This window comes from Myxine glutinosa, chromosome 8, assembly GCF_964187855.1.
Source record: "Myxine glutinosa chromosome 8, kmMyxGlut1.1, whole genome shotgun sequence".
Lineage (NCBI taxonomy): Eukaryota > Metazoa > Chordata > Myxini > Myxiniformes > Myxinidae > Myxine > Myxine glutinosa.
The window spans coordinates 163513591-163530065 of record NC_136268.1 but is presented as its reverse complement, the minus strand read 5'-3'; the positions used below and the strand labels follow the sequence as shown (position 1 = coordinate 163530065).

At 39.7% G+C, this 16475-nt stretch overlaps 1 protein-coding gene across 1 annotated transcript in view; it reads right to left on the bottom strand.

Moving 5' to 3' along the window:
* LOC137433231 (glutamate receptor ionotropic, delta-1) overlaps nucleotides 1–16475 on the bottom strand; it is an 889585-nt gene that overhangs the window by 545010 nt on the left and 328100 nt on the right. Inside the window, exon 3 of the mRNA XM_078784012.1 lies at nucleotides 5348–5620. Coding sequence (XP_078640138.1) covers nucleotides 5348–5620 — 273 coding nt within the window. The remainder of the gene's footprint in view (nucleotides 1–5347; nucleotides 5621–16475) is intronic.

The following is a 16475-nucleotide window of genomic DNA, read 5'->3' as shown; positions in this document are numbered from 1 at the left end:
AGAAATATATATATATATATATATGTAGTGAAAATGTATATCAAAGTTGAACCCAGGAGTGATGCCCACTTAAACCGCAGAGGGGCGTCTATAAGACCTCGGACGTCCGCGACGCGGAGCCACTCCTGTGACATTTTACTATGACATGTAGTCCTGAACGGTACGTACTCGCACATGTATTCTAGGCTTGCTTGCATTGACTAATATAATCGATCCTCCCTATATGATGCCAAGATCCTGATATCTATTGCATGATTGTATTTTGCAGGATGATGCTAAAGATCTGATTGAGATTAAACCTACCTATGGTACAAAGTTGTGGACTTGGTTTATTTTCACAACATTTAATCTCAATCAAGATCTACGGAAATGGCGGGACACAGGATGATCCATGTACCGACCTTCAGCGCCGACCCACAAGCTGCGGATTCGGGGTCGGAGTTAACTCACTGGCTCAGGACACTGGAGAACCAGTTCAAAGCCCAGGAGACCGCTCCCACTGCTGAAACGAAACTGGACGTTCTGCAGACTAAAGTGGACCCCACGTCTACCGGAGCATTGGACGATGTACAACGTACGATGCCGCTGTGGCGGAGCTAAAGCGTATTTACATTAAGAAACGGAGCGTGGTGTACACCAGGTATCTGCTCTCATCGCGGCAGCAACAGCCCACTGAGTCAATAGACCGCTTCGCTCAGGAGCTACGACAACTACTAGCGGACAGTACCCAAGAGGTCCGCACTCACGAGCAAATCCAGGACGATCTTGTCCGAGACGCTTACGTCTCTGGGATTCTCTGGGATCTCTGGGCTTACGGCTCCTGCTCTCAGGCTCAGACTTTTGGAGACAGCTGACCTGACGTTCACGGAGGCTCTACGGGTGGCTCACATCTACACTGAGGCCCGGGAACAATCTACCGCCTATGACCACACACGGGTCGTCGCGGGGACTTCTCAACTCACGCGACCGGAGAGGGCTACCGCCGAGGATACGGGAGCGGACCCGACCACGCTAGCGGAGCCCTTGGCCGCTCCCGAGGTGGACTCGTATTCTGGCTTGGCTGCGGCTACGGCGGCCAGGCCAAGGCCTGTACGAAATGCAACGTGTTACTTCTGTGGCAACAGACAGCATCCCAGGTCAGCGTGTCCGGCTCGAGAAGCAATATGCCATTTGTGTTCAACTAAAGGACATTTTGCAAAAGTCTGTCGGAAGACCGCGCAGGGCGCACGAACTCGCGCGACCTTGAATGGGCTTATCGCCGAGCCAACGGACCGAGCACAGAGCGGGGCGCCTCACCCGACTTTGATGAGCGGTCCTCCTCATCGTGGGCCCCTGGCTGCATGCTCGACCTTGGTGAGATACATCGGGCCGCCAAAACAAATGGCGCGAACACGACCGACCGCGGAGCGACCGTCCTCGACTGGAATCCGAACGCCCTCCGAAAGTAACTCAAACGAACGACAAGCTCCCGCTTTGACGCAAACAATGCATGTGACACGAGCGCCCTCTGATGGCAGCACGTACGAACTACACGCTCTTGCCTCAGCACGTGAAACTACAGATGGCTGCGATCCTTCTCGCGTGACACGAGCGCCCCCTGATGGCTGCTCGTACGGACTACAAGCTCCTGAAGCTCCAACTATGCCTTTGACACGAGGGCCCTCCGGAGGCCGCTCAAACGACCGGAAAACTGCAGCCGGCGTGGGCTCCACACGCGAGGCGCGATCTTTTCGCCCGGATGGCTCAATACCTGCCGGATCTACTATGCCTTTGACACGAGGGCCCTCCGGAGGCCGCTCAAACGACTGGAAAACTGCAGCCGGCGTGGGCTCCACACGCGAGGCGCGATCTTTTCGCCCGGATGGCTCAATACCTGCCGGATCTTCCGGCCTTGCTCAGGCCATTATTCCACTCATGGTCGAAGGCATTTTTGCATGGGCTTTAGTCGACACGGGATCTACGGATAGATTTATCGATCAACGACTGGTGCGTAAACATGGGTGGCCGGTCCTCGGGACAACACGACGGATCTTCATGGCCTCCCAGGGGCTTCGGCTCAGCACAAAAGGGGAATGTCGATTGAAACTTGTGATAAAGGGACGCATGTTTCCAGATGTGCATCTCATGGTCTTGCCTGCTTTATGTGCCGACATTCTGTTAGGACACGATTTTCTTAAGCGGCACGGACGTTTGGAAATGGAATTCGGTGGGACTGACACGCTTGCTGTGTGTGCACTAGCGAAAATGGAAATTGAGCCTCTTTCCCTGTTCCCCAACCTGACCACTGACTGCACTCCTGTAGCGGTAAAATCACGGCGCTACTCACGAGCGGACGCGCAATTCATTGCGGAAGAAACGGCCCAGCTCTTAAGGGAGGGTATCATAGAACCTAGCCGGTCGCCGTGGCGGGCCCAGGTCTTAGTGGTGCGAAGTGAAGCCCATCGCCGACGCATGGTAATCGACTATTCACAGACGGTTAATCGCTTTACACAGCTGGACGCCTACCCGTTACCGGGTATGGACGCGCTGGTACGACAGGTGGCCCAGTACTCAGTCTACAGCACTCTCGATTTGCGTAGTGCATATCATCAGATCCCCATCTCTATGGCTGATCGCATCTATACCGCCTTTGAATCGGGTCAAAGGTTATACCAGTTCACCCGATTACCTTTTGGGGTAACGAATGGGGTCACCTGTTTTCAGAGGGCTATGGACGACCTTGTTACTAAGGAGAACTTGACAGATGTCTTTGTATATCTGGACAATCTTACGGTTTGTGGGTATGACCAGGGGCATCATGATGCTAATCTGAAGCGCTTCCTCGAGGTCGCGCAGAGGTATCGCCTAACCATGAATGAGGCTAAGTGTCGTTACTCTCTACGCACGATAGATCTTCTGGGGTACACCGTGACCCATGGCTCTGTCTCTCCAGATAAGGAGCGTCTGCGACCTTTGCTCGATATGGCTCCGCCTAGCGATCGAGCTTCGCTGAAGCGTGCTCGTGGGCTGTTCGCCCACTATTCGAAGTGGGTGCAAAATTTCTCCGTGAAGCTCCACCCCCTTGTGGCCTGCGACACGTTCCCCATGGGCCCAGCTGCCTTGGCAGCCTTCGGGGGCCTTAAGGCCGACATCGCTGGCGCCGCTGTGGTGACGATCGACGAGAGCGAATCTTTCGTCTTAGAAAGTGATGCCTTGGATCATGCGATAGCGGCAACAATCTCCCAGGGGGGGCGCCCGGTGGCTTTCTTTTCGCGGACTCTCACCTCCGCTGAGCGGAGGCATTCGACTGTCGAAAAGGAAGCATACGCCATCGTTGAGTCGATTTGGCGATGGCGACCGTACTTACTCAGGCGATGCTTCCAAATCATCACGGACCAACAAAGCGTAGCGTTCATGTACGACACCCTACATGCTCAACGCATTAAGAATGAGAAAATCACTCGCTGGCGTATCGAACTCGCCGACTTCTGCTACACCATCAAATATCGCCCGGGGAAGGATAACCTGGTCGCTGACGCCTTATCGAGGCCGGCTACGTGCGCGGGTATCGTAACTCTGGAGGGTCTGCAGGCTTTGCACGGCACTATGTGTCATCCTGGGGTGACGCGTTTCGCTCATTTTGTGCGTAGTGGTAATCTGCCGTACTCGATTGAGGACATCCGCCAGATCTGCCGCGACTGCGCCATATGTGCGGAACTCAAACCGCGTTTTTACAACCCTCCCATGGGGACGCTGGTTAGGGCTACTAGACCGTGGGAGAGATTGGCAATGGATTTCAAAGGGCCGCTGCCGGTGTCGAGTACCTCTCGTTAGCTGCTCACTATCGTTGATGAGTACTCGCGATTCTCTTTTGCTTACACGTGTGTGGATATGACGGCTGCCACGGTCATACGGTGCCTGCAGAATTTTTTTCTATGTTCGAGTATCCGGCCTACGTGCATACCGATCGGGGTGCGGTGTTCCTGTCCCAGGACGTGAGGGGTTACTTGCTCCAAAATAATGTCGCTTCGAGTTACACCACACCGTACAGGCCCCAGGCGAATGGGCAGGTCGAACGCTTCAATGGGATTATATGGAGGGCCGTCATGCTAAGTCTCAGGCCCCTCGGCCGTGGCCTCGATAAATGGGCTTGGTCGCTACCTGCGGCGCTGAACTCGATCAGGGCTCTACTATGTACGGCCACCAACCAGACTCCTCACGAGAGACTGTTCCACCACCCTAGAAGCTCGGGTATTATCCGATCTTTACCCAGTTGGCTCGCTGAGCCGGGGCCGGCCTATCTCAAATGTGCGGTTCGCACAAGCAAGTACGACCCCTTAGTGGATAAGGTGCAGGTACTCCAGGCTAATCCCGAGCATGCTCGTGTGATGACGGCAGATGGACACGAGTCCACTGTCTCCGTATGCCATCTCGCCCCATGTGGGGTCATCGACCCTTATGGGGATATCGACGAACCAATCTACGAGTCTATGGACTCCCCCAAAGCTTCCTCTATGGAACATCTGCCGACCTTTCCTTCGTCAAATACACCCCTGCATGAAGGCCTTGAGGTGCCCCCTCTGACACCTGCCTCCAGCGGCTACTCCGATGCAGGGGACTCTGGGCTTGGGGAGGCCGTACCCGGTAGTTTCCGGACCCGTGCTGGCAGAGTAATTCGCCACCCTGACCGCTACGGATGGACCGACTGACACGGAATGACGTCCCCAATCAATTAATGCTGACGCACGCTTGATTCCTGCCTAGCGGCAGTGTAGTTCTAACGGTGGGGAGAATGTAGTGAAAATGTATGTCAAAGTTGAACCCAGGAGTGATGCCCACTTAAACCGCAGAGGGGCGTCTATAAGACCTCGGACGTCTGTGACGCGGAGCCACTCCTGTGACATTTTACTATGACATGTAGTCCTGAACGGTACATACTCGCACATGTATTCTAGGCTTGCTTGCATTGACTAATATAATCGATCCTCCCTATATGATGCCAAGATCCTGATATCTATTGCATGATTGTATTTTGCAGGATGATGCTAAAGATCTGATTGAGATTAAGCCTACCTATGGTACAAAGTTGTGGACTTGGTTTATTTTCACAACAATATACATACAATATTTTGATATATATTGATATATATATATATATATAACAGGTGCCTTCTTATCTAATGATGTTACCAATGCTCATTTTAACAGACTTCCATCTCATTTGATAAGTAAAAAGAGGGGCCTATTTCCATGATAGTCGTTCCACAAAGAGCATTTCACAAAGTTTTGAGCAAAAAATAATTAGACTCATCATCAATAAAATATGTGGCATTAAGTATGTGGGTAAGTTAAATGATGGTCTACTCACCAAATGAAGAATCATAGAAGATAAGGAATCGCTGCCAGTGAAAGTCAGTAATGGCACGAAGAGCCACGTCAGCAAGGTGTGAGGACGGGCGCATGGACAGAGTGTATCCGGTGTGTGAGAGCAGACAATCTGTGCGAGGAGCTTCATCCATACTGCGCTGCACATAAAGGTGCGGTATGTGCAGCGAATCGGAGAGGGACTGTAACGCACTCGCCTGACTGCATCCAGTGCTGCTCACCATCGCTAAGATTCCTTGGGACATCAGCTCGCAGGCTGGGCCACAAGAAAAATGGAGAGAAAAACAGATTATATATAGTGTGCCTCATAAGTCAGAAAAAACAATCTTGAAGCCAGATGATGTAATACAGAGCCAATTCCACCTTTTATCAAGCAAAACACACACACACACACACACACACACACACACACACACACACACACACACACACACACACACACACTAATGCAAATCCCCCAATTTCAACAAAGAAAGAAACATTCCAAATAATAATTGCCATCGCAATGTATGAGCATTATTATGCAATAACGTTATCATCTTTTGCTACGAGCCGTGGTACCGAGCTAGTTTTAAAAATTCATTTGAAACCTGACAATAGCAGGGCATGTGAATTGAGGCATTATATGGAATGTCGAAAAAAACATGGCAAGAACAACATGGGCCATGGTGAATGTTTCCATGCAAAGTGCCATTTAACAAGGAAGGATGGGCCAAGCATGAAAAGATGTTCATTCCAATTTTTGTTAACGAATTTGGACTGGAGAGTTTAAACTTTAAACAAAAGAAACGATTAATGACAATTAAAGAGTCTGATTTAAGATTATTTTGAGGATGGCCTGCATTACGGACATTCTTTATGGATTGTATCATTTAGTAAATATCATTTATCAACATATGGTAGGATGAAAGGTGCACAAAGTTTTATCCAAAGAAAATTTATTAATGACTTAAGCCAGAGTGCAGTTCGGAATTAGTTGAAAATTTACCAATGGAAATTAATGGGGGTCATTTTAGGGCTGGGTAACTCGAAGCTGACCTTTGGAAATTGGATTTGGATTCTTTCAATAGGGCACTGTGACCCGAACACATATTACTTTGTCCAATATAAAATGGCAATTAGCTTTCCTGTGCTGCAAGTTGAGAATGAAAGAGGAAGTCTGCCCCAGATGGAATGGCACCCAAGACAGGAGCTTGATAATTTTCCATCTAATTAACAGATCACACAGAAAAATACAACTCTAACCCTAGCAGGGAACTCATTACTCTCAACTAATAGCTAGTCCTCGAGAACAACATTGTCTTTCAATTCATTCATGAGTGATTTGTAAAACATTGGGAAAAAAAAGATTCCTGTCTTGAGTGAGTACAAACTTGAGCAATTTTTCCCCTGGAAAAGCACCATTTTAAAAATTCCCAATATCTGACAGAGAAGTCGAAAAAAATAACTGCAACTGCTCAATAAATAAAATTGCTGATTAAATTATTAAGATATTGATAATAAAAAATTGCTCAATAACTAAAAATGCTGATTAAATGATTAAGATATTGATAATAAATAATTGCTCAATAAATAAAATTGCTGATTAAATTATTAAGATATTGATAATAAAAAATTGCTCAATAAATAAAAATGCGGATTCATTTATTAAGATATTGATAATAAATAATTGCTCAATAAATAAAAATGCGGATTCATTTATTAAGATATTGATAATAAATAATTGCTCAATAAATAAAAATGCGGATTCATTTATTAAGATATTGATAATAAATAATTGCTCAATAAATAAAAATGCTGATTAAATTATTAAGATATTGATAATAAATAATTGCTCAATAAATAAAAATGCTGATTAAATTATTAAGATATTGATAATAAATAATTGCTCAATAAATAAAAATGCTGATTAAATTATTAAGATATTGATAATAAATAATTGCTCAATAAATAAAATTGCTGATTAAATTATTAAGATATTGATAATAAATAATTGCTCAATCAATAAAAATGCGGATTCATTTATTAAAATATTGATTAAAAAATTGCTCAATAAATAAAATTGCTGATTAAATTATTAAATTATTGATAATCAATAATTTCTCAATAAATAAAATTGCTGATTAAATTATTAAAATATTGATAATAAATAATTGCTCAATAAATAAAATTGCTGATTCATTTATTAAAATATTGATTAAAAAATTGCTCAAAAAATCAAATTGCTGATTCAATTATTAAACTAGAATGGCACTCAGTAGAGAGAATACCTCTGCCAGGTGGACGGTTTACCTTTTGGATCCTGGAGTAGACCAGAAAATCACAATATAGAATCACATTTAATCAAAATCATCCGTTCACAACTTTTTTGAGATATCGTGCTATATGTTGGTTTTCGCAATATCACTCAATGGTGAAGAATCACTTTTAAAATGTAAATAATTCTTATATCCGAATCCATATTCAGATCTTCACCAAAATCGAATCGAATCGTCCTTGTCAGACACCCAACCGGTCCACCAAGTTCCGTCCAATTCCTTCCACAACTTTTTGAGATATCCTGCTATGTATCGTTTTTGGCCCTATCTCCCAATGGTGAAGAATCACTTTTAAAATTATAGTAGCCGGATCGGGATCTTCACCAAAATCGAATCATTTCGTCCTTGTCACATTCGCTACATCTCTCCCAAATTTCGTCCGAATACGTCCACAACTTTTTGAGATATCTTGTTCACAAACAAACGGACAGACAGACAGGGGGTGAAAACATAACCTCCATCCACCTTTGGTGGCAGAGGTAATTATTGATAATAATAGAAAACTGCTCAATAAATAAAATTATTCATTAAATAAATTGCTGATTCAATTATTAAAATATTGATAATAAAAAATTGCTGAATAAGTAAAATTGCTGATTCAATTATTTAAACTAGCACGACTCGGCCTCACCACACGTCTTTCAGAGGGATAGGCATATTTGACCATTTCGGTGTCTTTTAGGTCTTCAGGGTCTTTTGGGTCTTCATGGTGTTTTGTGTCTTCGGGGCCATTTGGGTCTTCAGGGTCTTTTGGATCCTCTGGGACTTTAAGGGTATTTTGGGTCTTTGGTGCCATTAGGGTCTTCAGGGTATTTTTGGTCTTTAAGGGTATTTTGGGTCTTCAGGGGTATTGGTGGTCTTAAGGGTCTTGGGCGACTTAAAGCGTCGTGAAAGGTCTGAGGGGTCTCAGCAGTCTAAACGTAATTAAGAGTTCACGGACTGTGTTTTGGGTGTTAATTTGATTTGAAGAAGAAGAAGAAGACGTTTTGATCGCATATAAACATAGATAACCATATATGTTTGCTCTATTATAATAAGATATTGATAATAGAAAATTGCTCAATAAATAAAATTGCTCAATAAAAAAATAATTTGAGGTTGGAATGTAAATAAAAAATATATACCCCATTGAAGAAAAGTTCAGTCCAAATTATTGTATTAAAAAAGAAAAAAAAATCACCATTTAAAATAACACCTATCTCCCAAAAGTATGAATCACAATCCAACAAGTCTTTGCTGGGTCGCTGGTGACCAAACAACGTGTCCAATCTGATTCACACTATGACTCCAGCTCCATTTGACATCTCTTTTCAACCAAACACAAAATGGTTACAACAGTGTGGGTAGATTTACTAAGAAGTAGTTGTTTAACATTCCGCAGACTAACCACAGCTCTTTCTCATTAGTTGGTGCTGGGACGTTTATGATTCCTGCCATCTTATTATCTGTTGGGTGCATCCCATGAGCATCAATCCATTACACCGTGTACTCTTAAATTCTGCATGAAATCCCAAATGAGGAGCTTCCCTTAAATACCATATCACTGTCATCTGGACATGACCTAATCCCACATTTTCAAACGTTCTCCCACCATAGTTACTGTGAGCAAAATATCATCCAGAAAATAAACTACTTGGTCAATACCATGCAATATCTGGCTCATTGTGTTATGTAGGATTACTGGTATTGTGGGAATCCCATGAGCCAGTAAATTACATCATAACAGTACTTTGTGCATTTTGCTTTGATTTGGAATCCAGTTCCTGCTGATATGCAAAGGACAAGTCCACATTACTGGAGAACCCTCAGTCAATGCGCCAAGTCGTCCACATTTGGTCGATAGTATGCTTCTAGTGCTAAACAACAACAGCAACTAAACAACAGTTTACTGCTAACCAATGCTGCTAGCAAGGTTACAAATAATTTGGTATTTTCTCCATCATGTTTCTTTTTTTGTCTGCTGATTGATATGGTTCCATATACTTTGGTATTTTCTCCATCATGTTTCTTTTTTTGTCTGCTGCTTGGTATGGTTCCATATACTTTGGTATTTTCTCCATCATGTTTCTTTTTTTGTCTGCTGATTGATATGGTTCCATATACTTTGGTATTTTCTCCATCATGTTTCTTTTTTTGTCTGCTGATTGATATGGTTCCATATACTTTGGCATTTTCTCCAGCATGTTTCTTTTTTGTATGCTGCTTGGTATGGTTCCAAATACTTTGGCATTTTCTGCATCATGTTTCTTTTTTGTCTGCTGATTGATATGGTTCCAAATACTTTGGCATTTTCTTCATCACGTTTCTTTTTTTGTCTGCTGATTGATATGGTTCCAAATACTTTGGCATTTTCTCCAGCATGTTTCTTTTTTTGTCTGCTGATTGATATGGTTCCATATACTTTGGCATTTTCTGCATCATGTTTCTTTTTTGTCTGCTGATTGATATGGTTCCAAATACTTTGGTATTTTCTCCATCATGTTTCTTTTTTTGTCTGCTGATTGATATGGTTCCAAATACTTTGGCATTTTCTTCATCACGTTTCTTTTTTTGTCTGCTGATTGATATGGTTCCAAATACTTTGGCATTTTCTCCAGCATGTTTCTTTTTTTGTCTGCTGATTGATATGGTTCCATATACTTTGGCATTTTCTGCATCATGTTTCTTTTTTGTCTGCTGATTGATATGGTTCCAAATACTTTGGCATTTTCTCCAGCATGTTTCTTTTTTTGTCTGCTGATTGATATGGTTCCATATACTTTGGCATTTTCTGCATCAGGTTTCTTTTTTTGTCTGCTGATTGATATGGTTCCATATACTTTGGTATTTTCTCCATCATGTTTCTTTTTTTGTCTGCTGATTGATATGGTTCCAAATACTTTGGCATTTTCTTCATCACGTTTCTTTTTTTGTCTGCTGATTGATATGGTTCCAAATACTTTGGCATTTTCTCCAGCATGTTTCTTTTTTTGTCTGCTGATTGATATGGTTCCATATACTTTGGCATTTTCTGCATCATGTTTCTTTTTTGTCTGCTGATTGATATGGTTCCAAATACTTTGGTATTTTCTCCATCATGTTTCTTTTTTTGTCTGCTGATTGATATGGTTCCAAATACTTTGGCATTTTCTCCATCATGTTTCTTTTTTTGTCTGCTGATTGATATGGTTCCAAATACTTTGGCATTTTCTTCATCACGTTTCTTTTTTTGTCTGCTGATTGATATGGTTCCAAATACTTTGGCATTTTCTCCAGCATGTTTCTTTTTTTGTCTGCTGATTGATATGGTTCCATATACTTTGGTATTTTCTCCAGCATGTTTCTTTTTTTGTCTGCTGATTGATATGGTTCCAAATACTTTGGTATTTTCTCCAGCATGTTTCTTTTTTTGTCTGCTGATTGATATGGTTCCAAATACTTTGGTATTTTCTCCAGCATGTTTCTTTTTTTGTCTGCTGATTGATATGGTTCCAAATACTTTGGTATTTTCTCCATCATGTTTCTTTTTTTGTCTGCTGATTGATATGGTTCCAAATACTTTGGTATTTTCTTCATCATGTTTCTTTTTTTGTCTGCTGATTGATATGGTTCCAAATAATTTGGTATTTTCTCCATCATGTTTCTTTTTTGTCTGCTGCTTGGTATGGTTCCAAATACTTTGGTATTTTCTGCATCATGTTTCTTTTTTTGTCTGCTGATTGATATGGTTCCAAATACTTTGGTATTTTCTGCATCATGTTTCTTTTTTTGTCTGCTGATTGATATGGTTCCAAATACTTTGGTATTTTCTCCATCATGTTTCTTTTTTTGTCTGCTGATTGATATGGTTCCAAATACTTTGGTATTTTCTGCATCATGTTTCTTTTTTTGTCTGCTGATTGATATGGTTCCAAATACTTTGGTATTTTCTCCATCATGTTTCTTTTTTTTTGTCTGCTGCTTGGTATGGTTCCATATACTTTGGCATTTTCTCCATCATGTTTCTTTTTTTGTCTGCTGATTGATATGGTTCCAAATACTTTGGTATTTTCTGCATCATGTTTCTTTTTTTGTCTGCTGATTGATATGGTTCCAAATACTTTGGCATTTTCTCCATCATGTTTCTTTTTTTGTCTGCTGATTGATATGGTTCCATATACTTTGGTATTTTCTCCATCATGTTTCTTTTGTTGTCTGCTGATTGATATGGTTCCAAATACTTTGGTATTTTCTTCATCATGTTTCTTTTTTTGTCTGCTGATTGATATGGTTCCATATACTTTGGTATTTTCTCCAGCATGTTTCTTTTTTTGTCTGCTGATTGATATGGTTCCAAATACTTTGGTATTTTCTGCATCATGTTTCTTTTTTGTCTGCTGATTGATATGGTTCCAAATACTTTGGTATTTTCTGCATCATGCTTCTTTTTTTGTCTGCTGATTGATATGGTTCCAAATACTTTGGTATTTTCTCCATCATGTTTCTTTTTTTGTCTGCTGCTTGGTATGGTTCCATATACTTTGGCATTTTCTCCATCATGTTTCTTTTTTTGTCTGCTGATTGATATGGTTCCAAATACTTTGGTATTTTCTGCATCATGTTTCTTTTTTTGTCTGCTGATTGATATGGTTCCAAATACTTTGGTATTTTCTTCATCATGTTTCTTTTTTTGTCTGCTGATTGATATGGTTCCATATACTTTGGTATTTTCTCCAGCATGTTTCTTTTTTTGTCTGCTGATTGATATGGTTCCAAATACTTTGGTATTTTCTGCATCATGTTTCTTTTTTGTCTGCTGCTTGGTATGGTTCCAAATACTTTGGTATTTTCTGCATCATGCTTCTTTTTTTGTCTTCTGATTGATATGGTTCCAAATACTTTGGTATTTTCTGCATCATGTTTCTTTTTTTGTCTGCTGATTGATATGGTTCCAAATACTTTGGCATTTTCTCCATCATGTTTCTTTTTTTGTCTGCTGCTTGGTATGGTTCCAAATACTTTGGTATTTTCTGCATCATGTTTCTTTTTTTGTCTGCTGATTGATATGGTTCCAAATACTTTGGTATTTTCTTCATCATGTTTTTTTTGGCTGCTGATTGATATGGTTCCAAATACTTTGGTATTTTCTTCATCATGTTTCTTTTTTTGTCTACTGATTGATATGGTTCCAAATAATTTGGTATTTTCTCCATCATGTTTCTTTTTTTGTCTGCTGATTGAAATGGTTCCAAATACTTTGGTATTTTCTCCATCATGTTTCTTTTTTTGTCTGCTGCTTGGTATGGTTCCAAATACTTTGGTATTTTCTGCATCATGCTTCTTTTTTTGTCTGCTGATTGATATGGTTCCAAATACTTTGGTATTTTCTTCATCATGTTTTTTTTGGCTGCTGATTGATATGGTTCCAAATAATTTGGTATTTTCTCCATCATGTTTCTTTTTTTGTCTGCTGCTTGGTATGGTTCCATATACTTTGGCATTTTCTCCATCATGTTTCTTTTTTTGTCTGCTGATTGATATGGTTCCAAATACTTTGGTATTTTCTGCAACATGTTTCTTTTTTTGTCTGCTGATTGATATGGTTCCAAATACTTTGGCATTTTCTCCATCATGTTTTTTTTTTGGCTGCTGATTGATATGGTTCGAAATACTTTGGTATTTTCTGCATCAGGTTTCTTTTTTTGTCTGCTGATTGATATGGTTCCAAATACTTTGGTATTTTCTGCATCATGTTTCTTTTTTTGTCTGCTGATTGATATGGTTCCAAATACTTTGGTATTTTCTTCATCATGTTTTTTTTGGCTGCTGATTGGTATGGTTCCAAATACTTTGGTATTTTCTCCATCATGTTTCTTTTTTTGTCTGCTGATTGATATGGTTCCAAATAATTTGGTATTTTCTTCATCACGTTTCTTTTTTTGTCTGCTGATTGATATGGTTCCAAAAACTTTGGTATTTTCTGCATCATGTTTCTTTTTTTGTCTGCTGATTGATATGGTTCCAAATACTTTTGTATTTTCTGCATCATGTTTCTTTTTTGTCTGCTGCTTGGTATGGTTCCAAATACTTTGGTATTTGCTGCATCATGTTTCTTTTTTTGTCTGCTGATTGATATGGTTCCAAATACTTTGGTATTTTCTTCATCATGTTTTTTTTTTGGCTGCTGATTGATATGGTTCCAAATAATTTGGTATTTTCTCCATCATGTTTCTTTTTTGTCTGCTGCTTGGTATGGTTCCAAATACTTTGGTATTTTCTCCATCATGTTTCTTTTTTGTCTGCTGCTTGGTATGGTTCCAAATACTTTGGTATTTTCTTCATCATGTTTCTTTTTTTGTCTGCTGATTGATATGGTTCCAAATAATTTGGTATTTTCTCCATCATGTTTCTTTTTTGTCTGCTGCTTGGTATGGTTCCAAATACTTTGGTATTTTCTGCATCATGTTTCTTTTTTGTCTGCTGCTTGGTATGGTTCCAAATACTTTGGTATTTGCTGCATCATGTTTCTTTTTTTGGCTGCTGATTGATATGGTTCCAAATAATTTGGTATTTTCTTCATCACGTTTCTTTTTTTGTCTGCTGATTGATATGGTTCCAAATACTTTGGTATTTTCTGCATCATGTTTCTTTTTTTGTCTGCTGATAGATATGGTTCCAAAATACTTTGGTATTTTCTCCATCATGTTTCTTTTTTTGGCTGCTGATTGATATGGTTCCAAATAATTTGGTATTTTCTTCATCACGTTTCTTTTTTTGTCTGCTGATTGATATGGTTCCAAATACTTTGGTATTTTCTGCATCATGTTTCTTTTTTTGTCTGCTGATAGATATGGTTCCAAATACTTTGGTATTTTCTGCATCATGTTTCTTTTTTTAGTCTGCTGATTGATATGGTTCCAAATACTTTAGTATTTTCTTCATCATGTTTTTTTTTTGTCTGCTGATTGATATGGTTCCAAATAATTTGGTATTTTCTTCATCATGTTTCTTTTTTTGTCTGCTGATTGAGATGGTTCGAAATACTTTGGTATTTTCTTCATCATGTTTCTTTTTTTGTCTTCCGATTGATATGGTTCCAAATACTTTGGTATTTTCTGCATCCTGTTTCTTTTTTTGTCTGCTGATTGAGATGGTTCGAAATACTTTGGTATTTTCTGCATCATGTTTCTTTTTTTGTCTGCTGATTGATATGGTTCCAAATACTTTAGTATTTTCTTCATCATGTTTTTTTTTTGGCTGCTGATTGATATGGTTCCAAATAATTTGGTATTTTCTTCATCATGTTTCTTTTTTTGTCTTCCGATTGATATGGTTCCAAATACTTTGGTATTTTCTGCATCCTGTTTCTTTTTTTGTCTGCTGATTGAGATGGTTCGAAATACTTTGGTATTTTCTGCATCAGGTTTCTTTTTTTGTCTGCTGATTGATATGGTTCCAAATACTTGGGTATTTTCTGCATCATGTTTCTTTTTTGTCTGCTGCTTGGTATGGTTCCAAATACGTTGGTATTTTCTGCATCAGGTTTCTTTTTTTGTCCGCTGATTGATATGGTTCCAAATGCTTTGGTATTTTCTGCATCATGTTTCTTTTTTTGTCTGCTGATTGATATGGTTCGAAATACTTTGGTATTTTCTGAATCAGGTTTCTTTTTTTTGTCTGCTGATTGATATGGTTCCAAATACTTTCGTATTTTCTTCATCATGTTTTTTTTTTGGCAGCTGATTGATATGGTTCCAAATAATTTGGTATTTTCTCTATCATGTTTGTTTTTTTGTCTGCTGCTTGGTATGGTTCCAAATACTTTGGTATTTTCTCCATCATGTTTCTTTTTTTGTCTGCTGATTGATATGGTTCCAAATAATTTGGTATTTTCTTAATCACGTTTCTTTTTTTGTCTGCTGATTGATATGGTTCCAAAAACTTTGGGATTTTCTGCATCATGTTTCTTTTTTTGTCTGCTGATTGACATGGTTCCAAATACTTTGGTATTTTCTTCATCATGTTTTTTTTGGCTGCTGATTGATATGGTTCCAAATAATTTGGTATTTTCTTCATCATGTTTCTTTTTTTGTCTGCTGATTGATATGGTTCCAAATACTTTGGTATTTTCTCCATCATGTTTCTTTTTTGTCTGCTGATTGATATGGTTCCAAATACTTTGGTATTTTCTGCAACATGTTTCTTTTTTGTCTGCTGGTTGGTATGGTTCCAAATACATTCGTATTTTCTGCATCATGTTTCTTTTTTTGTCTGCTGATTGATATGGTTCCAAATACTTTGTGGTATTTTCTGCATCATGTTTCTTTTTTGTCTGCTGCTTGGTATGGTTCCAAATACTTTGGTATTTTCTGCATCATGTTTCTTTTTTTGTCTGCTGATTGATATGGTTCCAAATACTTTAGTATTTTCTTCATCATGTTTTTTTTTTGGCTGCTGATTGATATGGTTCCAAATAATTTGGTATTTTCTCCATCATGTTTCTTTTTTTGTATGCTGCTTGGTATGGTTCCAAATACTTTGGTATTTGCTGCATCATGTTTCTTTTTTTGTCTGCTGATTGATATGGTTCGAAATACTTTGGTATTTTCTGCATCAGGTTTCTTTTTTTGTCTGCTGATTGATATGGTTCCAAATACTTTGGTATTTTCTGAATCAGGTTTCTTTTTTTTGTCTGCTGATTGATATGGTTCCAAATACTTTCGAATTTTCTTCATCATGTTTTTTTTTTGGCAGCTGATTGATATGGTTCCAAATAATTTGGTATTTTCTCCATCATGTTTGTTTTTTTGTCTGCTGCTTGGTATGGTTCCAAAT